The 24,343-nt window shown below is 38.2% G+C and overlaps 4 protein-coding genes and 1 long non-coding RNA gene across 7 annotated transcripts; 4 read left to right on the forward strand and 1 right to left on the reverse strand.

Annotated features, from left to right (window-relative positions):
• The first annotated feature begins 575 nt into the window (after nt 1-575).
• Nucleotides 576-2,176, forward strand: LOC137718683 (GATA transcription factor 12-like). Its single transcript, XM_068458230.1, has 2 exons — nt 576-1,091; nt 1,311-2,176. The coding sequence occupies exons 1-2, from the start codon at nt 756-758 to the stop codon at nt 2,103-2,105; spliced, it is 1,131 nt and encodes a 376-aa protein (XP_068314331.1). The 5' UTR covers nt 576-755; the 3' UTR covers nt 2,106-2,176.
• A 5,927-nt stretch (nt 2,177-8,103) lies between these two features.
• LOC137718479 (uncharacterized) lies at nt 8,104-11,325 on the reverse strand. Of its 2 annotated transcripts, none has more exons than XR_011065885.1 (3): nt 10,992-11,325; nt 10,717-10,907; nt 8,104-8,977 (listed from the first exon to the last, which is right to left on the reverse strand). It is a non-coding gene; the product is annotated as an uncharacterized lncRNA (long non-coding RNA). The 2 variants fall into 2 exon arrangements; XR_011065884.1 differs by lacking the exon at nt 8,104-8,977 and adding an exon at nt 8,991-10,216 and having other exon boundaries at nt 10,259-10,907.
• A 2,307-nt stretch (nt 11,326-13,632) lies between these two features.
• On the forward strand, nt 13,633-14,244 carry LOC137716994 (uncharacterized). The gene has a single exon (XM_068456320.1). It carries the CDS (start codon nt 13,633-13,635, stop codon nt 14,242-14,244), a length of 612 nt encoding a protein of 203 aa, XP_068312421.1.
• A 2,642-nt stretch (nt 14,245-16,886) lies between these two features.
• Nucleotides 16,887-18,319, forward strand: LOC137718667 (uncharacterized). The gene has a single exon (XM_068458217.1). It carries the CDS (start codon nt 17,338-17,340, stop codon nt 18,082-18,084), a length of 747 nt encoding a protein of 248 aa, XP_068314318.1. The 5' UTR covers nt 16,887-17,337; the 3' UTR covers nt 18,085-18,319.
• Nucleotides 18,320-21,098: 2,779 nt separating this feature from the next.
• Nucleotides 21,099-23,615, forward strand: LOC137717726 (ultraviolet-B receptor UVR8-like). Of its 2 annotated transcripts, none has more exons than XM_068457184.1 (4): nt 21,099-21,522; nt 22,020-22,055; nt 22,182-22,267; nt 22,361-23,615. In XM_068457184.1, exons 1-4 carry the CDS (start codon nt 21,249-21,251, stop codon nt 23,345-23,347), a joined length of 1,383 nt encoding a protein of 460 aa, XP_068313285.1. In that variant the 5' UTR covers nt 21,099-21,248; the 3' UTR covers nt 23,348-23,615. The 2 variants fall into 2 exon arrangements, with proteins under 2 accessions (XP_068313285.1, XP_068313286.1); XM_068457185.1 differs by having other exon boundaries at nt 21,101-21,522; nt 22,023-22,055.
• Nucleotides 23,616-24,343: the final 728 nt, after the last annotated feature.

A 24,343-nucleotide genomic window follows, 5' to 3' on the forward strand; every position in this document is an offset into this window, starting at 1 on the left:
ATACTGGTTTAAAATGTTGTAAAGGTGTTCTAGGTCCAAGATATGCCATTCATATCGATCGCAACAAATTTGTTAACAACATCTAGTAGTGGTATAACGATCTCATTCATGATTTTCTTTCTCTTGTTGAAGCAAATAGCAAATGGGCAAAATATATACATATATTTTAACAAACGATATATCTATACTAACTACTAAGGAGGGGTGAGCTTAAACCTCACAATGAGTTAGCAATAATGTAGTTCAAATTCGCATTTGACAAGAATTCAACCTAAAATCTCGTACTTACAAATGAAGAGAAATAACATTAGACTGTAATATTAAGCGGTTCAAAAGAAACGAAAAGAGAAAAAGGGTATAAGAGTAAACATGGAGAGATTTTCCTTTAAAACCAAAATTAAAGCCTCTTTAAATTTTTGTTGTATTAAGTGATTTTCTTTTCTTTTCTTTTCTTTTAAAAATATAAAATTTGCTTTGCAAAAAAAAAAAAATAATAATAATAATAATTTTTTAATTTTTGCTCTCGTCAAAATCCACCATTTTAGGTGTCCGTGTGACCCTCTTGAAGCGCAAAATAAACCCTCTGGGCTCTCTCCCTCTTCCTACACTTTCTCTCTCACTCCTCCCTCACTACTCTCCCTCTCCTCTCATTCCCTCTCTTTCCTCATTGCCTTAACTCCAACACCCAAAAAAATACCAGAAAAAAAACCCAAAAATATAATAACAGACTAAAATTCTAGAGCTCCCTTGCAGCCATGGAAGCTCCGGAGTACTACAAGAACAGTTTCTGCCCACAATTCACACCCGAAAAGCGCCACTCCTTCGATAGCAGTAACAACAGGACCGCCGTTGGTGGCGGCGGGGACCACTTTATGGTGGAGGACCTCCTTGACTTTTCCAACGACGACGACGCTGTCATTACCGACGGTGGTTGTCCTGCTGCTTTTGACAACGTCATCGGAAACTCCACCGACTCTTCGCCAATTAACGTCATCGACAGCTGCAATTCGTCCTCCTTATCGGGCTCTGAACCCAATTTCGGGCCCCGGAATCTTACCGAGGGCCCCTTCTCCAGTGACCTCTGCGTCCCGGTAAATAATTTAGCTGATTTTTTGGGTAAATTTGACTTTTGAATTTGTTTTTCAATCCCAAAAACAAAAAACGACAAAATTGAGTTTTGATGAATTACTGCCTACAGTTCTTCGGAAGTCGAAATTGAAATGAAAAAAATGGAAGATTCAAATTTAAATTTAAGTGGGGTTTTGATTAATTGATTAATTTATTAATTAATTATGTGATTTTTGTTTCAGTGCGACGATTTGGCTGAGCTCGAATGGCTGTCGAATTTCGTGGAGGAATCATTTTCCAGCGAGGACCTGCAGAAGCTGCAGCTGATATCCGGAATGAAATCCCGACCCGACCAACCGGCCTTCGAGACCCGCCAATTCCAACCGGACCCCACCCGAACCAATATCAATCCTAACGGCAATAACAACCCGATATTCAACCCGGAAGTCTCGGTCCCCGCCAAGGCCCGAAGCAAGCGGTCCAGGGCCGCCCCGTGCAACTGGACCTCCCGCCTCCTCCTCCTCTCCTCGACTCCGGAGCAATCCGACGTCGTGGTTTCAGCAGCGGAGGCAGCGTCTCCATTACCGCCGCCTTCCAGCACGGGGAAGAAGACGGTGAAGGCGGCACCGAAGAAGAAGGAGAGCCAGGAAGGTTCGGGCGGTGGGCCCGGTGACGGGAGAAAGTGCATGCATTGCGCAACGGACAAGACGCCGCAGTGGCGGACGGGGCCGATGGGTCCGAAGACACTGTGCAACGCGTGCGGTGTTCGATACAAGTCGGGTCGGCTAGTGCCGGAGTACCGACCCGCGGCGAGCCCGACGTTCGTGCTGACGAAGCACTCCAACTCGCACCGTAAGGTGCTGGAATTGCGGCGGCAGAAGGAGATAGTGAGGGCGCAGCAGACTTTCATTCACCAGGTGCCGCCGCCGCAGCATCATCACCACCACCACCATCAGAATATGGTCTTTGACGTATCCAACGGCGGAGATTACTTGATTCATCAGCACGTGGGGCCCGATTTCCGGCAGCTGATCTAGTCGGGGAGCGAGCTAGAGTAGCTTAAACTAGGCAACTTTTCGAGGTTAATTTAGTGGGCCCCAGTTGATCTTTTTTTTGTTTTTTTTTTTAATTAATTAGACAATTTCGTAATGTTATTTTCTTTATCCTAGGGTTATTTTCCCTAACTTAATTTTGAATTTTCTAGTTTCCTTTGTTTTATTTTTTCACATATTCTTTGAGCATAATTAAGTTGAAATGAACTAATATCAAAGCTACAGTAGTTTTTAAAGCCCGCAAAATCATTTTTAAAAAAGATGTCAAAAGTACCAAATACACATTCTATGATTAAAAAAACCAACAAAAAAACATTTCTCCAATAGTATCTTCATTTTTGAAGTGGAATAGCGCCAAGGCTCTTGTTGCCTAATTTGACGTTGTTGTCAAATTAAACTATTGAGTTTTTAATAGATGGGCTCTCATTCAATATTAAACTTTGAGCTAGCAGTAAGAATCACGTAATGACTTTCTTAAAATGCTAAAAACAGTTTCTGTTGAACATAATTTATATCTTTTCATTAGTAACCTATCATTATTCGTTTGCCCCTACCACGTTGTTTGGGGTTTGGAGTTGCCTCCAATGCGTTTAAAACAGTTGGAGTAGTATCGTCTTCATCATTAATCATCATTATTATTAAGAGTATAACCCTAATTTCCAAGTTAATGGTTTGCATGAATGCAATTTTTATGCAATTAAGGTAATTATTGGTAAAAAAAATTGTTCATGGGGGCAGGTGATTGATGTTGAATTATACATGTTATAGTTGTCCAAATGTGCAATGTGCACCCACTAATTAATTAGTTGGTGTTTGGTAAGAGATAATCATGTTATCTTGTTGACACCCCAACTTCACCAGGTGAAAGGTCTCCAAACCTAATCATAATTTGCATCACAACAATTGCTGGACTCCACCCTCTTTAATCTCTCCTCCAATATACTAATTACCCATCATTTACACAGTTATCAGTTTAATCACGTTAACTGCTTGAGTTACAAGTCTCGAAAGCATATTATAATTCTACAAGTCCCAATCTGTTGGTTTCACCTTCACACCCCAGCTCGGTGTTCCAATTTCATTCCAAGCGCTTTGGTTTTCAAGGTAAACAAACACCCACCAAATCCTTTTCCACTTACTGGTTGAATCTAAATGTGAGTAACCACAACCAACGGAATTATAGACATCGAAATTTCGAAAATATTACGTAAATTGTTTCTGTTTATTTATATACTTTGATTTGAGCAAGAGAAAGGAGTGTGAGGAAAGATAATTAACTAGTCTAATATTATAATTTTTTGCATGAATTTCAGTGAAAAAAACTGATTGAAGCTGGTGGGGATTTTAACCATTTCAGAGAATGTTAGAAAGAAGAGGCAGATTGGCCAGCAGATTTTTTGAAATCGTTTTCTGCTGCAAGAAATCCGGTTGGCTGAATTTGTTACTAAATATATATGATAAAAAAATCTTACTGGATTTGGAGAAAATAAAATACGAAACTCCCAATGGAAAAGAAAATAATTGAAGATGCATGTATTTCGCAAGGAGGCGTCTACCCTCTTGTTTGGGTGCTATTCTTATCTCTTTTTATTTGTGCAGTCATGATTAAACTACGTCAACATTTTATATTTCTATTACTTTTTATCTTATTATCTCTATAAAAAAAATTAATATAAAATATTGACGTAACTTAACCGTGACTGCACAAAATAAGAGAGGATGAGAAGAGCACCAAACAGGACCGCAGACAATCCGCCTCCATTTCGCAAAACCCACACTTTTTCTATAACTTTATTGCACGTGGTTTCACTTCCACAAGATTTCAGCATAAGTATAGGACTACAAATACTAGGACCAAGACCATAGAAACACAAACTCCCTTTTTATTGTCACTTTTTTTGGTTTCCTAATTTATCACTCAAAAGAAAATTTTCGGGTCGAACTTGGGTCGAACCAGATATCAGTTTGGCTTAAGGTTTGGTGTTCAGGGTTGTTTGTAACATACTTCATTAAATATGAAGCTACTGAAAACGGGTCAACTTTATAACTTCATCAATCTCTAATTAGAATGCCAATCACAACGCAACACAAGTCAATGCTAAAATGAAGCCCCGAGAGTCCTTCATCAACCGCAGACAAAAGGGTGCGGCAACTATAAAAAGAGATCATTCTCCTACAATTAATTTGTAATGCCATTGTTGTACTTAAATCATTATTAGAACTCACTAATGATGATTTTGCTTAAACCATTGTATTATGTAAACTCTAAAATATTAATAAGAACTCATCTACCCATGTGGACGTAGCCCAACTTAAGGTGATCACGTACATCTTGTGTTTGCTTTTCTATCTTTATCCCTCTACATGTGTATCTACACTTAATGACCGGAGCAACCTTACCAAGGTAAAAAACTGACTGGAGTAACCTTACCAAGGTAGAAAACTTAACGTTTTACATTGTTCCAAAATCTATCCGATTTTGTGCATCAAACAAGGAAAAAAAAATCTCTCTTCAAAGCGCTCTTTCATGTGAAAGAAAAACGCTTAGAGTCTCTTTAAGAAGAGAAAAACAGCGAAGCTAACTGTTATTTCATATTGTTCTTACACTAGAGGTGCGGTGTCTGCTACTGACATTGTGCATTGTTAGCACTTTATTAATCAAACGCAATATTTATGTATACTAGAAGTTCTAAGTTCGATTTCCTCTAACTTTCGATATTATTTGTATAAACAAAACTAATTAAGAGTATTAAGTACATAAAATTAGTTTCTGGTAAATGAAATTAAATTGTTTATTGAAGTTGACAAATGCTATGATACTGCAGATGCATGCATGCAGGATCCTAGACAGTGCTGATCCAAAGGTCTGTTAATTAGGTTTAATTTATACGTTGTTTATAAATTAAATATATTTTTCTAAGCTGGCTATGTAGTTTGCACGATTTTCTGTCTCTGAAATTTGATTTTGCTCTTATCGTTAGCCAACAAAGTAAACAGAAAATAATAATAGGAAATTAACCAAGGAACCTTAGCAGTAGTACTGCTGGGAATAATAATATTAATTAATTTCAAAGATAAAAGTTTGCATCTTTAATTATTAATTAAACAGTTAATTCTGATAAATATTTGTACATTAGTGTGAGGGTGTAGCAAAGTTTGCGGTGGTCACATGCCTCCTTTTCATGCCCTCATGCACCCAGTCTCACTGGTTTATGATGCCATCTCTCACAAAGAGACACACCCAGTCTCACTGCATTAATATTAATCTTATAAGTGTAACAAACAATAATAATATTAATTAAAATAAAGCTGAACTGTAATACTTTGGAAAAAAAATATATTATAGAACAAAAGAAAAATGACAAAAATTAACAGGAGAGTATGAAAGGTAAAATATAAGTGTGTGGATAACACCACCCAATTAAGAAGCGTTTTTTTTTTCTTTCAATCATTTGCCTCTTTTAGTGTTTTTCGTTAATATTATTAGTTGTAAGGAGAACTACACATCGAGGGTAAGAGATGTTAAATCTATAATTTAACCATTTCAGGAAATGAAAAACCCTTTAAACATACTCCATGGTCCTTCCTGCTATTGCACTCGAATGTTATTAATTCAACTGATGTTGCGCTAAAGTAAAACCTCTATATATCAATTTTATATCGCGAGGTTATTATCTAATAGAGGTATAGTTAAAAAAAAAAGTATTTTTTTACTTAGTTATCCCTAAGGAATATAGTATGAGAACAAATAATCACATTAGATTAGTGGTGGAGCATGCCAATTTTCAAGATATAACATTGGTAAAAGAGAGACACCTAATCTCGAAAATATTTTATTTCATCTTAAATTTATGTTCATAACAATATTGCATAGTTTTTTACTTATTGAGAATTTTTACTATGCGGAGACAAGTTTCTTAAGATGCGACATAGAAAAATTATAACTTATTATTCTAATGCAGGTCCTTTCCAACCCCTAGAAGCCTAAGGGAACAAAGCCTGAAGGGAAATAAAGGCCCAAAGGGAAGAAGGAAGGAAGGAAGGTCCAAAAAACGAGAAGACCAAGGCCCAACGGAATTGAAAGGATGGTCTCGAGTGCTACAGCCGACCACTCAATGGTCTAGTTTATCTATAAGCAATAAAGTCAAAGCGCTTTCTCATAAAGTACTTTCTGACTGCTTATAGCGCGAAGTTCCAAGGACACAGGGACTGGTAGGGACGAAGCCAGAGATATGCATGGATAGGGGCATCTTTAAACAACAAAGTCACAAATTAAAAAGCACAAAAATATACTAAACAAAACACTTATATATTAGTCCATAAGGTTTTTCATATAACATATCACAATATCCATTGATGCGTTTTAATGTTTTGAAAGCGTTGCATGACAACCTCATTACCAATACCATCAAACATCTCTCTCTACAAAAATAACCATGTTATCATTTATCTGTTATTCTCTCATACAATTTCACAATCGATCTTCATAAATTTCATGACTGAAAATGCTTTTTCAACGAACAAAAAAAAGCATATGAAAGAGTTAATACTAATGTTACAAAGAACTGAAAAAGTACATATTTTTTTCACACACAAAAAAAATGAGTGGGGGCATCCGCCCCCTCTGAGCCTAAGGTGGCTCCGCCTGTGGGGATAGGCCTACTCGGTCATTAATTTTTGGCCACGTATTGGCCACTAAGAGAACAAGAGCCTATAAGGGATATAAAGGCTGTCAGATCAAGCGCTCAGGTGAGGAATCTCATAAACCCTAGGATCGAACAAGGCGCTCGGTACACATTGTCCCAAGAAAGCATGCAAGTGGACCTAAACAAATGTCACTTCATCACCATGTGTCGAGTAAAGGACGGAAGGGCAGCTAGCATGTCAACTTTATGTATTCAGTGCATTAAATGCAAAGCGGTGGAAGACTCAAGCCCATGGACATGAGGCTCATTGAGGGACTATATAAGGAGGACGAGTACTCCTTAGAACATGCCAGACAAAAAAAAGAGAATAAAGAAACGAGTTTATGCCGAGCGCTATTTGTAACCTTTCATTCAATATATACAAGTGATTCAGTGGACGTAACCCAGATGTAACCCAGTTTTTTAGGGTGAACCACTTAAACTTTGTTGTTCAGTTCTTATCATTGCAATCTAAAGCCAATCAAGGGCTGACCACATGACCACACTGGACTTTGTTAATCTCCTAATTTTAAGCGTTAACATATTACAACGTGGAGTTTATTCTTCTATATAACTGGCTCAATTTGGGACAAAAATCTTTTATGACTACATGCATGCTATTTCATTATAGAGTAATGCAATAAAAAGTTGTAACATATATAAGTGAGATGTGTTTAGGCGTGTGCTATCCAAACACCCATTTTTACTTCTCATACACCCCTAATTAATTTATGTCCTTTGATCTTCGTTAATTAAGTGAAAACTGCTCTTTCAGTTGGGAGGATTAGATTAAAGTTAATACTACTAAATATGGTCATTAGTCAATAATTGAAATCTTTGAAACCAAAAGTGAATGGCTTCCATGCATGGAGCATATGTTCATGTGCATTATAAAGGGTTTTGTCTCCTTTCCCTTTTTCTTTTTTTTTTCTTTCCGACAGTGACTTGGCCACCATTTTTATAAGCTCCCAAAGCTTTTTCTCTCTCAATTGCCCTAACATGGTAACCAGTGACTCTCCAACTTCAATATATTTTATCAATTAATTAATTAATTAAACTTCCGTTCAACAAGTACCAACTGAACAAATACACAGGGCAGGTTATTTGTACACTTGCAGAAGGGGCTGCTAATGACAAGTATTTATTTAGCTATGGAGTGGGGTTTTGATGTTCACAAGAATATTGACCATTGAAATGTCCGGCAGCCAAGGCTCATTCAGTGAATAATGGATACTTAGTATTATTCTCGAAAAAGCGATATCACTATTCTAATATACATCAAAGAGGCACCATGGCAATTCAAAAACATTGACTAGCAACACTTGAAACTATTTAGACTGAAACGAAACTTCACCTCATTATAAGGACCAAAATCTCCCGCACAAGCAATATCAGGACAGCAGGAATCGAACACAAACCCCTTGAATACGAAACAAGTGATTAGATTTTCGTTGCATTTCAATCATGCTTGGGAAGTGACACATTGACAGTGAGTTCCGTACACGAACATAGCTTCAGTCTGAAAGAAGTGCACATGCGAGTGTATTGTGTGATGGAGGAGGTAGGAGACATACTGGGACTAAGGCCAATGCTCCTTTTTCAAACAAATGGGAGACATTTTGGACACCATCAACTTATCACATCGACCGCCCCGCATCCTCACCTGCACTTCACTTTTTATCCTGTCCTTTTTATCAAATTGAGTGCTACGTGACAGAAACCCAGTTGCCCACCTTGGCAATGGCACCTTTACTTTATTAAATGGAGAAAAATGCACAACTGTAACTTAGAACACAAGCCAAATTATCACCCTTTGAAATGTGACAAACTCATCACTATTATTTTCTCCTCTACATTGCTGCTGTGCTGCTATAGAGCATAAATGCCGACAATTCTACTATGCTGTGGCGTATGGCATGCCGACAATTCTACTATGCTGTGGTGTATGGCATGCATGAGTATATACGTAAAAGAAATATTTGAAGGAGAATTCAAACAATTATAGCTCTGAGTCAGAGCATTCAATTCTTGCAGCTGCTGTGATACAAAACTGTTTAAATCTTAACTCCAAGATGAAAAGGACTTGCTGAGAGCAGAGGTGATGAGACTCGTCCATTGGCCTCTATCTTCCAACTTCTTCAATCTCTTATCGAGGCACGCTGAGACCTATTTCTGAATATATTAAAGAAGCAGAAAAATAAGCAGAGTGTGTTAGAATTAAAGGATCTCACTATCAATACTGATGAAAACGACTTAATCAGGTAATCTGAATCCTTAGCATACAAAAATATTCCGCTGAACAAACTAAATCATATATAACCAGTATTACTGCATGAAGTGGTCGAGTAGTTGCAAACCACCATTAGAAATTTGTAAATCCATCTATTTTGAGAAGGGATAGATCATAATAGGAAGGGCAAATACTAGTAATGTAATGTCAGACTTATAATTTTCAAACAGAACAGATTTCCATACTTCTGAGTGTACCACAGTCGTGTTAAGAACCACGTATTCACAACCCAAAGAATGATGGGCAATTTAATCATAAAATGAGCACAATTATTTACATCTTTCTTCGGCCTTTACAAATCAGACGGCTCTTCCCACATTAATGATTGGTTACTAACTATTTACATCAAAACTTGAAAACCACAATTTTCAACTGATGGCTTACACCGGAGAACAGGATTTAGTTTTCAGGCTTGTGTACACATTACAAGGTCTTCCATCAAGGAATCAAAATTTGAACTATCACTATCATATGCACTCCATGAGAACAATATGATACAGTTAAAATAACAAATGCTCAAGCATTCATCATACTCAAAGACTAGTAAACAACTTAGATGTAAGCACTGAAACAAAATGGTCCAAGTCACGAAAACGTCTAAGTTTGTAAGACTTAAACATCTAGAGAACAAATTGAAGCTCAAAATCCAATCATGACTTCACAAGATCATAGAGGGGAAAAACCTCCAAGCATTATGAAAACTGAACCAGGAAATTAAAGGTAGAGACAATGGTTTTAATACAGTGCATAGATTAGATGCATACCCTTTTTCCTTTTTCTGAGACTTCAAAAGATTATATGCCATTAGTTTCTCAAAAACTATTAGATTGACAAAATTTCTTGCTTCTTGGAAGTTTATCCTTATAAAGAATATGTCAAGTATTTGGTATGGAGTGTGCAATTTGGCTGAAACTTTTCATGAATTATTTCTTCCCACGCATTGAGGTTTAAAAGCCACAGTTTATCTAATAAAGTAAGGAAAACATAAAACCAATAGAGTTTCAACACTATTGGCAGCAAACAGCACCTTCCAACCCCAATCTAGGTGCCTGTTTCTAAAAGTTTGAATCTTACCAAAATCTAAAGTATTATCACAGGCAACAAATAACACTAGATGAATTCTCAACTGTGACATGTTGTACGTCAACTGTGACATGTTGTACGTCAACTGTGACATGTTGTACGTCAAACAACACATCTAAAGGTCAGTGCAAGCTGGTTTTCTTGAGCAGTACAATTACTCTACCAGTTTTAGATGTTATTTACCCTCTCAATTTTCTAACTATGAGGCCCAAATTTGCTCCTGTAAACTTTGTTCTCAGACCGAAAATTTGACTAGATAAATCACATTAACAAAAGATCCGAAGTTTGCACATTCTGAGTAAGCAAATAACAAAGACATAATGGTTCAGAGTGCTATAAATGAATACCAATTTTGTGCCTCTTCGTTTCATGGATTTGCAACGACAAGTAAACAAATTGAGCATTAAAATCATGGAAATGAAGAACAATACAAATTCAGGATTCAACTTTTAGCTATCTATAGAGTAAAAAAGTTGCTTACAGATAATAAATACAAAACATTGGAGAAATCAAACTCCTGGGTTTGCACCGAGCATACCCTGAGACAATGACCTCGAGCTCCTCGAGTCAATGCCGAGGCACGACGTGAGCCGGGCTGAAGACACCGCTGTGTGAAATGGAAGCAGAGATTGCAGACAACCCAACCGAGGAATCGGCCAGCAATTCAAAAAATTCGAAAAAAGTCAAGAGCTTTGCTGACTTGAGGAAAAACCCAATAGAGAAAACGACCTGAATTAAAAAATTCGACAATGCCCAATTGAGAATTATCCCAAAATATTGAGAATTTAATGGGTTTAAAAGGACTTTGCTCACCTTGAGAGATTGATAGAAGGGCGGGCAGTGGGGAGAGAAGGCATGGCAGTGGCCTTGAACGCCGGTTTGTTGACGGCGGATTTGAGAAGAGAGAAAACCGGCTTCGAGAAAGATCTGCAGCGAGAAGCCATTGGAGCACTCAGCGGAGATACGACGGAGTTAGGGTTTTGGGGTTAACAGTCGCAGACTCACAGTAGTTGGAGGTTGGAGAGGCAGGGATTCTAGCGGGGTTTTTGCATTTTTGGTGAAATTACCAAAAAGGTCATGGATAATATTATTATTTCAGTTTATTAAGTGTTGGGTGAAATTATACATAAAATTTAGAAAAGTAACCATATTTTGGATCCCATATAAAATTATAGCCATCATTTTAATTTTATGATAATTCTAACCAAAACTTGATGTAAAAGTATTAATGTACCCTTAATATTATGGTTTCTCACAACAAAAACAAAACCTTCATGGCAATCAACAACAATCAACCAAGAATGAAAAACTGGGAGAGATTTTGACAAAAAAGAAAAAGAAAAACATGGAGAGATTAAAAATTGAAGAAAATCAGGAGAAGAGAGGACCTGCAAGTGGGTTTTGGAATCAAGGGGGAGCTTTTGCTTGGTGTGGATTCTTAAGGCTTTGGCATCGCCGCCATATATCAGGGAGGTGTCCATTTCACCACTGAAACCCGAAACCCAAAACCCAAAACCGTAACAGGTTAGTTATATGTGCTAGTTAATTTTTCTCTAAAACTTTTTCCTAATTTTAATATATTTGCAGGTTAGTTAGATGCGCTAATTAATTTTTTTTTCTTTCAGAATATGACTCAATTTGTGACCGTGATCCATTATGGATGGAGGAGGGTTGATAGCCAATACACAGATGGTCAAGTGAAAGCAATGGTAATGTCAACCAAAGTTACTTATCAAGATCTTATACATGGTATATAGTCTTCATGTTAGTTCGAGTGAATTTAGAATCTCAGTACATCATCAATGCATGAGCAACTTAGGGATGCAAAATATGATGAAGATTGTAGACAATGACGATGTGACTAGTTGGGTATGTGAAAGTCTTTTTGTAAAACTGAACAAGATTCCGTTATATGTTACAACATATCCTCTAAATGAACTTGAAGATGAACACCCAATTGCATACAATTCCCCATCACCAACAGCGGCAATTCAAGAGAATGATGACATTTTGGATGATGAACAACCAAGTCAAGTTCTTCAAGACAATGCCTAAATTAGTGAGACTTCAATATATGTGAGTTTTGAGTTTACTGATGACTAACATGACAGTACCCATTTTGATAATGTGCAGTCTAATGAATGCTAATGTCAATATATCGTCGTCTCGTCGTAACAAACGTAAGAGCATACAAGACTATGATAATATTGTAGATTTGAATATAGATGGAGATATTATGGTCGGACAATTGTACTCGAGTAAGAAAAAGTTGTAAAAACAATTAGCTATGATTGCAATGAGGAAGATGTGACATCCCACATCGCCCAGAGGAGTGATCCTTATATCTATATTCCCATCCCTACCAAGCACGAGGCCTTTTGGGAGCTCACTGGCTTCGGGTTCCGTAGGAACTCCGAAGTTAAGCGAGAAGGGGGTTAGAGCAATCCCATGATGGGTGACCCACTGGGAAGTTGCTCGTGAGTTCCCAAAAACAAAACCGTGAGGGAATGGTAAGCCCAAAGCGGACAATATTGTGCTACGGTGGTGGAGCGGGGCTGAGAAGTGGTCCTCCTCGGACCGAGATGTGACAATTTGGTATCAGAGTCTAACCCTGGCCGCGAGTGTGCCGACGAGGACGTCGGGCCCCTAAGGGGGGTAGATTGTGACATCTCACATCGCCCAGGGGAGTGATCCTTATATGTATATTCTCATCCCTACCAAGCACGAGGCCTTTTGGGAGCTCACTGGCTTCGGGTTCCGTAGGAACTTCGAAGTTAAGCGAGAAGGGGGCTAGAGCAATCCCATGATGGGTGACCCACTTGAAAGTTACTCGTGAGTTCCTAAAAACAAAACCGTGAGGGAATGGTAAGCCCAAAGCGGACAATATCGTGCTACGGTGGTGGAGCAGGCCCGGGAAGTGGTCCCCCCCGGACCGGGATGTGATAGAAGAATTATGAGTTTAAAGTGGAAAGATCAACTAAGGATCGTTTGGAAATTAGATGTGTGGATGATAATTGCAAGTGGCGACTTCATGGAACCAAGGTACAAGTGTTAGAATTTTTTATAGTAACAAAATTTGAAACTAATCATTCTTGTTCATTAGATGTTGTTCAGCGTGATCATCGGCAAGCAAGTAGTTCTGTTGTTGGCCAATTTATAAAGTCAAAGTATGAGGGGGCATCACGTGTATATAGACCTAAAGACATCATTGAGGATATGCGAGCACAAGTTAGGGTTAATATGACCTACAAGAAACCTTGGAAAGTAAGAGAGCATGCATTTGACATGATCTGAAGATCGTCAGAGGAATCTTTTGCCGCACTTCCTGCCTATTATGCCATGTTAGAAAGTAAAAATCTTGGGACAGTAACACATATAGAAACGGATGACAATAATCACTTTTTATACTTTTTTTATGGCAATATGAGCCTCTATAAGGGGATTTCATGGTTCTATGAGGCATGTGGTAGTAGTTGATGGGACTTTTCTAAAGGGTAAATATCTTGGCACCTTATTTGTCGTTGTATGCCATGATGGACAAAATCAAATATATCCTTTGGCATTTGGTGTGGGTGACTCAGAAAATGACGCTTCATGGACATGGTTTCTTACAAAATTGAGAAGTGTCATTGGAGAGGTAACAGACTTGGTGTTTGTATCTGATCGACATGGAAGCATTAGTAAAGCTGTGCAAACTGTGTTTCCAGAGGCATATCATGGAGCTTGTATGTATCATGGAGCTGGCAACATGAGGAATAACTTTGGTGATGATGAAACGATGTTTAAGTTATATTACACTACGGCAAAAGCATACTTTGTGTCAAAGTTTAATAGTGTTATGACTGATATTTGGGCAATCAAAGATGTAAAAGTAGGAAAATATCTTCAAGAAATTGGGTATCATAGATGGGCTTTGGCACATTTTAGTAGAAAACGATACAACATGATGACAACCAACATTGCCGAATCCATGAATGCAAAACTGAAGGATGCTCAAAGGTTGCCTATCATTGCTTTAGTGGATCACCTTAGGGGTATTCTCCAAGAGTGGTTCAACGAATGTTGAAACACAGCAAGTTCATGGAATTCGACCTTAACAAAGTGGGCAGAGGAAAAAGTGCACAAGAATCAAAATAGAGGCTTGCGTATGTTGGTATGTATCATTTGTTTACATTTTTATGCACTCTCACATTCCTAATGCACACTGGACACCTAAATCCACATAGAGTCCATACCAAGAACAGGCGAATAAAAAAAATAAAGAACCGACACCCCTCCATACTTGCAATGTTGATAAAGATTTTATCATTTAGGTAGACAAAGATTTTATTATTTAGGTAGCATAGTAGCTCTTTTTTTTTTTTTTTTTTCCAAAAGTGCTTCTTCATAGTCAAAGGTTGAGGCCTCAGCCGAAGAAAAACTTCCCAAACTTGTTCTCCAAATTTTCCGAATAAGACCAACATTTTGTTCTTATCAGGATCATGATAATCACCTATTGTTTTAAATAGAAATCTAAAAGCCAAAAGCTACAAGCTAAAATCTAAAAGCCAAAAGCTACAAGCTAAAATCTAAATCAGTTGTGGCCAAGAAACATGTAATATTTCATGGTTGAGTGAGTTGGATGACGGTCAAATCTATGTGGTAAGTGCACATATTTTGTTAACCAAAAACATAGTTAACATGTTTCAAACAAATAAACAGGTTGATAAAAGAATATGATAATTATGATTAATTGATCTCTTGTTGTTGGTTGTCACTTATCAGATTAGAAGATTTGCCATTTGCACATAATTTGAAGTGTTATAATAAGTTTTGAAGTCCCTAATTTCTCCCATTGGTGTTTCTTCAAGGTAATGTGTGTGCATTCTTTAATTTTTTTTCTTTTCACATGGTTGACAACTATGCAGGTGTCTTCCATTAATCACCATGCATTGCAAGTACATGAGGTAGACTTATATCATATAGTTGATCTAAATGCCAAGTCATGGACGTGTAGAAGGTTTGATCTCAACCAACTTCCATGTGTCCATGCAATTGCTGCATGTTGAATTCGCAACACATCAGTGAACACTATGTGCTCCAAATTCTACACAGCCAATGCAATTGTGCTAGCGTATGTGGAGCCCATTTGGCCGGTTGGAAACAAAAGTGAATGGAGTGTGCCAGAAGAGGTGTAGAATAGATTTGTGTTACCTCCAATCAAACCAGTTGTATCTGGAAGATGCAAGACAAACTGAATCCTATCTTAGGGGGAGGGAATGATAGTGAAGAAGTGCAGTTGCTGTGGTGGGATAGGCCACAATCGCCAAACTTGCAAGAATCTAGTTAGACTCCATTCCAGTGCATGATGTGAATGTTTTTCTTTGGGATTTATTACATTATTGACTTTTATATTATTCAGAATTTATAACATTATTGGCTTTTATATTTTCAATCACTAGTTTAGCAGAAAACCCCCACACAAATTTTAGCTTAAAAGGATTTTTGCTCCCCTATTTTTAGATTCAAATTTTGCTTCGGATTATCTTCAATTTTTATATACTCTTATTACATTTGAATATCTCTATCTACTATATATACATATATAAATATAAAAATATATATATATATATATATGTATATATATATATATACATATATTGATGAAAAAAAAAAGAGTGTAGGAAATGGAGGGGTTCGAGAATAGGGGTATTGGGTAGTATTGAAGAGGCTACCTCTTTAATGCTTCAAGATCTCAACTAATTGTTGTTTTTTTCATGATTAAGAGCAATGAGGAATTTACATCAAGTTTTGGTTAAAATTATCATAAAATTAAAAGGATAGCTATAATTCTATATGACGTCTAAAATATGGTTACTTTTCCAAATTTCTCAAATTATAATCTCTTTTGCATAGGCCATAACCGATTAACTCACAACAAAGAGAAGTGAATATTACGTCAGTTGGAAAAGTTAATGGCTCCAATTTTTTCTAACTGAGTTGAATCTTCGGTTCCATAGGTAGATTTAGAATTTCGCTTTGTCAAAAAGAAAAATAATGATTGTCATAGTTAAAGCAATAGTCTGAATGATTAACAACATTTACTTATGGAAACATACATTCTTGTATTAGTTTTCCTCTTTCCCGAGTACCGCTTGTATCAAACAAAGGGGTTTTATGGGAGGGAAAAATTGGATTATTGTTTACTTTAACAATAAAGTACAGTAGCCTTGCCTTTTCTTTCCTCAAACAAAAAGAAGACTGTTGTAATTACGTTGATCACATAACTCTTTTGAATGGTGAAATCGATTCCAATCATTCAGAAGTTCATAATAAATTCTTCACAGGCAACTGGGTGTTTGAAGACGAAACTAAGGTGTACAAAGAACTACTCAACTTTATGAGTCTAGCCCAGAAAAACAAATTAGGACACCATTTAGACGATATTTTTACTTGGAGCATGATTCGAATGTGGGTGCAAAACATACATTGTTCTAGGCAACCCATTTCATCATGTTTGCTATTAGCAAATGATGTTAACAATATTAACCAAGTCTGAAGAGTTTATTGTTCATAATTTAGACAAAATATTGGCATAAACATATTATAATATGATTGAATTAGATATATCATGTTGGCATGCTATGAAACGGTATCAAAATAGACAATAATCATCGGTAACAATTATTTAGAGTTTTTTTTTTTTTTTTTTTTGTCCTTTTAATCAACATGAGAAGATATTCGAACTTAAAATTTCTTCCAACATAAAAAAGTAGAATAATCATCCAAACCGAGAGTAACGTTGGTCACAATTTAGAGTTTAGACCTCTAGCTATTTTGGTGCTAGGCTTTGGAGAATAATTCTCTAGGATATTATCCAATTTGCAAATGCAGAAAAGAAATGGTTTGCCAAACATTTGTACCACGGCACTTGCCCTATAACGTGGCTTGAGGGTCTACCCTCACAATCCAATTCTCCAAGTCAAGGCTTTGTAGTTCTCCAAAAAACTTGACCAAACTTCCCTACCCTCCCGCTATCCCTCATGTACTCCTCCATCTCACACAAAGAATCCCATCCACATACAAATCCCACCATTCCCACATAACAAACAGTTCTTCCGCATTTGTCACATTTTGTTCCCAATAATCCACCACCTTAACAGCTGCCATAACTGCCCTAATGGACTCCGTTGCCTCCACCTCCTCCCCACCAAACCACCACCCCCAACGCAAGCGAACCCGGTTCAAACCCACGCAACCCTTTGCCGACCGCATTCTTCGAGCCCTCCACCACCACCTCCGCCTCCTCCACCGCCGAGACTCCAACTTCTTCGTGTTAGGCGCCACGGGGAACGTCTACACCGTCTCCTTATCCGCCACTCCTTCATGCACGTGCCCGGACCGTACAACCCCATGCAAGCACATTTTCTTCGTGTTCATCCGAGCGTTGGGCCTTCCCCTCGATGACGCATGTCTGAGGAGGGGGACGCTGCGGCCGTGCCAGGTCAACCGCCTCTTAGGGCTGCCTACGCTGCCGGAAGCACTGGCGGCTTTCAGCCTTCGAGAGAGGTTTCACCAGTTGTTTTTTCAGGGCTCTTCGTCGTCGTCAGCAACAAAGCCACGTCATCAGGTGGAAATTGAAGAGGGAAGGAGCTGCCCGGTTTGTTTGGAGGAGATGGCGGGAAAGCAGGAGAAGGTGGTGGCTTGCGGGACGTGTAGAAACCCTATTCACGAAGAGTGTTTGATGACGTGGAAGAGGAGCAGCGGGAGGAGGTCGGCTAGTTGCGTGATTTGTAGGGCAAGGTGGAAGGATATTAATAGGATTGTGAAACAAGATAAGTACTTGAATTTGGCTGCTTATTATGCTACTAATCATGATCAAGATGACATTGGTAATGCTAGTGAGGGTCTATCTGGTGATGGTTGACCCAAATAATCTCTGTGTAATTTCATGTAAATTAAGTTAAATTATTACAAGGACAGGTTAAAGGGATGCTTCATAATTGTAAATAGATTGACGGATAATCTAGGAAAAGGAAATTACAAATTGCTTAGTGTGGAAACTTGAAAGTGATCAAAAATTTGAAAGAGATAGACCAATGGTTTATTATTTAATTACTCGAATTGAAATTGTCCATATTATTACATGTATAACATGATAAGCTTTAAAATAAAATAATGATGGGTAAATTATATAAAACTACCTCAACTATTAGATCAATCATAGTTTCATACCTTATCTTTAAAAAATTTCAATGACATACCTCATCTACGAATTTGTTACAATTTTATACCTTCCGTTAGTTTGTCTGTCAATTATTCCGTTAACGAGTGACGTAGAACACATTTTCTATTAAAAAATTAATTAAATATTAAAAACTAAAAAAAAAAAAAAAATTTGCAAGGGGGACCACCTCTTATCCTCCCCACCCTTCTTCCCCGCTCCCGTCTTCTCCCAACCCAAAACCAGAACCACCCCAAACCCAGAACCCACCTGCCCTAAATATCTCCTCCCTCCACCACTACTCCTCCTCTGGCTCGCATTGCTCTCACTCTCCGTACTCCCGCTCTCTCAGAGATTCCACCTCCCGAGTGATTCAAACTCACTTCCGTGCGTTATTCGTTCGCAGATCCCGAATCCTAGTTCGCGATTTCATCAACTCAGCCACCACGGCCCAACGAATCGATCCTCTTGATGTAATTATTCAATGACTTGCTGCCCAAATCGATCCTCTTGGCGTCGTAGTTGATGATTAAGTTCTGGAAGACGGAGACGCGTGCGTGAAGTTCTGGAAGACGAGGCTGCACTGCGCCTTAATTTCATGGCCGGCCTCGCAGAGATGGGCGAGGGAGGGGGAGTTCGCGACGTAGAGCGCCGAGAAGTTGAAGTCCTTGACGACAAGCTCGTCGGTGGTGCGTTGGATGGAGCGGAGGGCGAAGAGGGCCTCCGTCAAGAGGAGGAAGGATATGGCGGGGTTGACCCGGAGGACGGAGGAGATTTGGTGCGGTGGGGTGTGTAATTGAATAGGGGATTCTGTGTAGTTTTTATGTTTTTTATTTTTATTTTTTTTAACAAGGGGTGGGTCCCCCATGCAAAAAAAATTATTAAATGATTTTATTTTTTAATATTTAATTAATTTTTTAATAGAGACTAGGCCTGTCTCAAGCCGCGTCACTATTTAACGGAAGAATTGACAGACAAACCGACAGAAGAATTGACAGACAAACTGACAGATTGTAACAAATTCATATATGAAGTATGACATTGAAATTTTTTAACGATTGGTATGAAATTGTGACAGATTTAATAATTAAAATAATTTTATGTAATTTATCCCGTAATCATTTGCTGATGAAAGACAAGCAGAATCTTCTGTTGAATTCAACCAGAGTTCAACACGTATTCAAAAAATAGATAAACTTGAACGAATATCAATCCACTTGTTCAAACACTTGTCAAAATTTAATTGAATTTAAGCGTAAGCTGCTGCGCTTCTTTCAGCAACCTATCATTATTTGAAAAATATGTCGTGTCACCAAATATATTTCGTTGTGTATATTCACACATCACGTCTTATAGATACAAGGAGATGTATATCCCATTGCAGGAGAAATTTTTCCAAGCACCGGGAACACCATGACACATGGTGTTCCCTCAATCATTAAGATTTGACATCTTGGATATCCTTCAATTTTATATTTCAATAAATATAAAAAACTAAATCCTAATGAGTGAGGGAACACCATGTGTCATGATGTTCCCGGCACTCCTAAAAATTTCTTCCATTGCAGGGTAGATTCTCTCGTAGTATTAGGAACGAGTGGACATTTCTTGGATTATTCTCTAAGCAAGAGATCAACCGTACGGCTGTGGCAGGTTAAGTCAAATTCTAATGATCAATTATTTTGACAATTAGAAACCCAATTGATCGGATAAGCTTCTTAATGCAACGTGCACGTACCTAAACTTCTTGCGTCTGACAAATCCAATTCCAATCAACCATCTGCCAATGACAACTTCACACTACAAATCGGCGGATAGATTAGCCTTATCAAAATTGGTTCAAGTCACTTTCAACCAGACCCAAGTTCTATTATTTTGCTTCACATTTATGGCTGATTTTTAATTTGTGGCTCTAAATTTGCATGGAAAAATCTAGTGTTTTCCTCATCTTCTTTAAGCGCTTAATCAAATTGATTAACAAAATTTAAGCAGTAGATTGTCATGATGTTTAGCATATTTTTTTTTTCAACCAATTATGTTTTGGATATTCCAAACTTCAGGTCCTTTATGTAAAAGGAATCCCATTTTTTTAAAAAAATGGGGATCTGGTATGGGGCCCACTCCACATCAAATTTCAACGATATGAACAGTCTATTTTTGTAAGTTTTGATTCATAAATCATTTTTGCAAAAATTCAATTCAATCCGAAACTATTTGCCCATTTAATTAAGATCAAATTTCATTGTTTCTTATATAACAAAGTATTCGTTCATTTTTTTAAACCCAATTAGATGTCTGAAATATTTCAGATTTAGTTAATATTTTTCAAGGATGATCTATAAGGTACAACTTGAAAAATAGACGGTTCGGATCGTTAAAATTCGATATGATGTAGATCCCACAACTAATCCATAGTTTTATAAAAAAAAAAATGAAGATCCCTTCCTTTAAAGGATTTCTTCAAAATATTTTATTTCTCTCAAAATAGATTAATCTAAAATATCATTTATACGAAAACACAAAAAAAAAGATTATTTTTCATGTTTTTTATTTTTTATTTTTTTGTATACATCGAACATTTAAATTCAATAAATTTAAAAATAATCGATACAAAATAAATAAACATGAGTGCGTAACGAGAGTATGAAAGGCAATGTTAACTGTCACAACATAAGTACTACATGTCTCTAAGGTATTTTTCTACAAAACTTTTCATTACATATGGTGTAGCTCTCATTGGCGTTTTGTCATCACATCTGACAAGCAGGGTCGTTGCACAACGAAATTCCAGCTAAACAAGAAGGCATCTGCATTTCTGATCGGCATTTTCTCAAACACCTCTCTTCTGGGTCGCTCCAGCTCCAGGAATGGAAGAGGAAATCGTCACTCCTCCGAACGGCGACAACTTGTCTCAAAAGGTGGTGGCGGTGGCCGCCGGCGAAGCACACACTCTGGCTCTCACCGGCGATGGGTTTGTGTATTCGTGGGGAAGAGGCATGTTTGGGCGGCTCGGGACCGGTTCGGAGTCCGACGAGCTCTCCCCGGTTCGAATAAAGTTCATTGATCCTCGCAGTGAAGAAGGAGCGAGGCCCAAATTTGTGGGAGTTGCCGCCGGTGCTTACCACAGTCTTGCTCTTGCTGGTCAGTTTATGATTGCTGTGAGTTTGTTTTGTGCGGTTATAACTTATTTCTGATAATTAAAGTTCACAACTTTCCGCAGACGTGTGTTAGGCCAGTTGGCTATACCAAAGTTGGAATCCTGCGCTTCCTATATATTAGGGTAGTTTAAAATATCGTCCAATGAAAAGTTTATAACTTTCCTCCATTTTGCATACATAGAAGGCGACTTTGAAGTTTTTACCGGAATTAATGGCATTGGAATTTAAAATGTTACAGTGTGGTTGTAGTATGTGTGTGATGGGATTTTGTTGCTTGACAAACTATATATGATAATATTATAGATAAACTAACTATTCAGGTAGGTGTTTAGTCAATCGGTTCGATATCAGGACCAAGAATATGTATCTGGGAATAGGTTTAGCCGGAGTCTAGTTCCAAGATTGAAGTAATAAAACAGTGAAATAATCGAACGCTGGACATGAAACTCCTCTGTTCTAACTTTACTTTCGTGGTGGCAGAAGATGGATCGGCTTGGTGCTGGGGTCACAACAAATGTATCCTTCATTAGAGTTACTAAGTAATTCAGTGCAATGAAAAGATTTACTTATGGAAATGGCCACTGTGTTCTTTCATTTGTGTTGTTTAAATCCTTGACTGTTGAACGGATGGCCAACTTGGCGTAACTGGAGAAAATTCTTTGGTGCCCAGCTTGCTGGTGCAGTTTCTTGAGGTGGCCTCTGCAACGGAGAGTGACGTGCCACTAAAGGTGTGGAAGAAGTTATATTATCATTGCAATAAGTGAATGATTAATATAAGACCCTTGTGTAATTTTTTCAGTTACCGTTTTTGTCTACATCAGGTTTGTTCTGTTAAAGCTGGAGGGATGATGTCCCTAGCAATTGATAGCATTGGTGTCCTCTGGGTGTGGGGAAATTTCCCACACGAAAGCAGCAGCAATGAAGGTGGATTCTCGCTGATTAGCAGTTGCAACCCAACTCCTGTTTGGGATTTCTATGGCCACGTTGTTGTGAAGGTGGCATGTGGAAATGAGCATGTTGTGGCCCTGGTTTCTGCCGGAGAAGCATATAAAGGTGAAGATCTTGTTTGCTTCTCTTGGGGCGGTAACGGCCATGGCCAGTTAGGCCTGGGGGATAAAGAGAGCAGGAATCGTCCCCAAATAGTAGAACTATTTGATCACGACTCCCCTTTCGCAGTTTATGAGGTAGCATGTGGTGCTTTTCACACAGCTTTGCTTACCCACAGAAAAAGCCCAAATGACACATTGGAAAGCATGTGTTGGACGTTCGGCCTTGGAGAAAATGGGCAGCTCGGGCATGGAACCACTGAAAGTGGATTGTCTCCTGAACCTGTGAAAGAATTGCCACAGAATGTATACCTGGTGTCTCTTGACTGTGGCTTATTTCACACCAGCGTTGTTTCATCTGCCGGAGATGCGTGGTCGTGGGGAATGGAGAAGGGTCTTGGCCTATGCCGAGATGCTACTTTTAGCGAGACTGATTCAGGGGATGCCGTCTCTCCCCTACAGATTAACGGATTGAATGGAACAAAATTTCAGGATCCAATCCAAGTTGTCTGTGGGGCTGCCCATACTGTTCTAGTTGCAAATGATGGATTTAAGCTTTGGTCTTGGGGGAGAGGAAGGAGTGGGGTTCTTGGAAATGGTAAGACGATTGACTGTTATTCTCCTGCTGAGGTCTTGTGGCCTCCTCTTACAGCGGATTTCAAGCAAGAAGAATTAAACACTGTCGATAAGCGAAAACCTATTGATGATGGAGATAACAGAAGGGAAAGAAATTTGACAGTAGACGCCGAAGCAGAGATGTAAGAGATGATAAAAGGAATGTCTCGGTTCTTCTCCGATAAATCGAGCTGTGTGATTCCGAATGGTGAATACAAAGGCGATGTACATATGTTTGAAGCTGTAATACAAATCTCTGCGCAGTTCGTACAGAAACTTTGGAAGTTGGTTTTTCCAAGTTGTTTGCTTGCTATATAGATGTAAAGTGAGAGTTTGATTCTTTAGAAATAAAGAGATTATATGTAATTGAGGAAATGATTTGTAATGTTTGAATAAAGAGCTTGGGGATCATGTATTTGTCTGCTCCGTCACTCTACTAAATTGTAATTGACATATTTTGTGATTCAACAATTCTAATTATGATTTTTATAGGATAAAATAGTTTCTTTATATGACGATATGTCTACACTATTGCGGTGAAAAAATAAATTGAATGCGGACTTGTCATTTTCGAGTTTTGAATCTAAAGTATCTTACTTAGAGAACTATAGATAACATTTTACCGTTAGCGCCACTTAGTACTATGATCTATTGGTATTCCTCTTTACTTGTAAGTGAGAAATCTTATGTTCGATTGTCGCCAAAGGTAAATTTGAACCACATTATTATGGCTAGCCCAGGCTTAGCCCAGTCCCCTACCAGCTAGTGTAGATAATGTCGTTTGTTCATGCTAAATTATCATCAGTTTATGTACTATGTACGAGAAATAGGAACATAAGAAGTAGTACCGCTTCATTACGAGGTTTAGCCTACTCCCTCTAAACTGTTAGTTTGTGTTTAAAAGTTTTTCAGTTTTTAGATTGCTGGGGTGTACCATTGCAAGCATGGTAGGAAAGGTGCTGGAGGCTTTTTTTATTTTTTATTTTTTTTAAACTCTTTTGCAGTAGAAGTTGCTTAACTGGCCGGAGCAGCCTCTGCTAAATGTGTCTCAGACAAGCGTCTTGTTGAATAAACTCCAAGAGCTTTCCATGGCTAAGCTCCGTCCTGACGTTGTCGAGGCAGACTTACCACCGCAAGCTCTCA

The sequence above is a fragment of the Pyrus communis genome, chromosome 15 (assembly GCF_963583255.1).
Source record: "Pyrus communis chromosome 15, drPyrComm1.1, whole genome shotgun sequence".
Lineage (NCBI taxonomy): Eukaryota > Viridiplantae > Streptophyta > Magnoliopsida > Rosales > Rosaceae > Pyrus > Pyrus communis.

Excerpts from the sequence above, each read along its gene's own strand:
- LOC137718667 (XM_068458217.1), top strand. The coding sequence starts at position 17,338 with ATGGACTCCGTTGCCTCCACCTCCTCCCCACCAAACCACCACCCCCAA.
- LOC137716994 (XM_068456320.1), top strand. The coding sequence starts at position 13,633 with ATGAGGCATGTGGTAGTAGTTGATGGGACTTTTCTAAAGGGTAAATAT.
- LOC137717726 (XM_068457184.1), top strand. The coding sequence starts at position 21,249 with ATGGAAGAGGAAATCGTCACTCCTCCGAACGGCGACAACTTGTCTCAA. Across the intron at positions 22,056-22,181 it reads GTGCTGGGGTCACAACAAAT|TAACTGGAGAAAATTCTTTG; the intron begins GTATCCTTCATT and ends GCCAACTTGGCG. Across the intron at positions 22,268-22,360 it reads AGAGTGACGTGCCACTAAAG|GTTTGTTCTGTTAAAGCTGG; the intron begins GTGTGGAAGAAG and ends TGTCTACATCAG.
- LOC137718683 (XM_068458230.1), top strand. The coding sequence starts at position 756 with ATGGAAGCTCCGGAGTACTACAAGAACAGTTTCTGCCCACAATTCACA. Across the intron at positions 1,092-1,310 it reads CCAGTGACCTCTGCGTCCCG|TGCGACGATTTGGCTGAGCT; the intron begins GTAAATAATTTA and ends TTTTTGTTTCAG.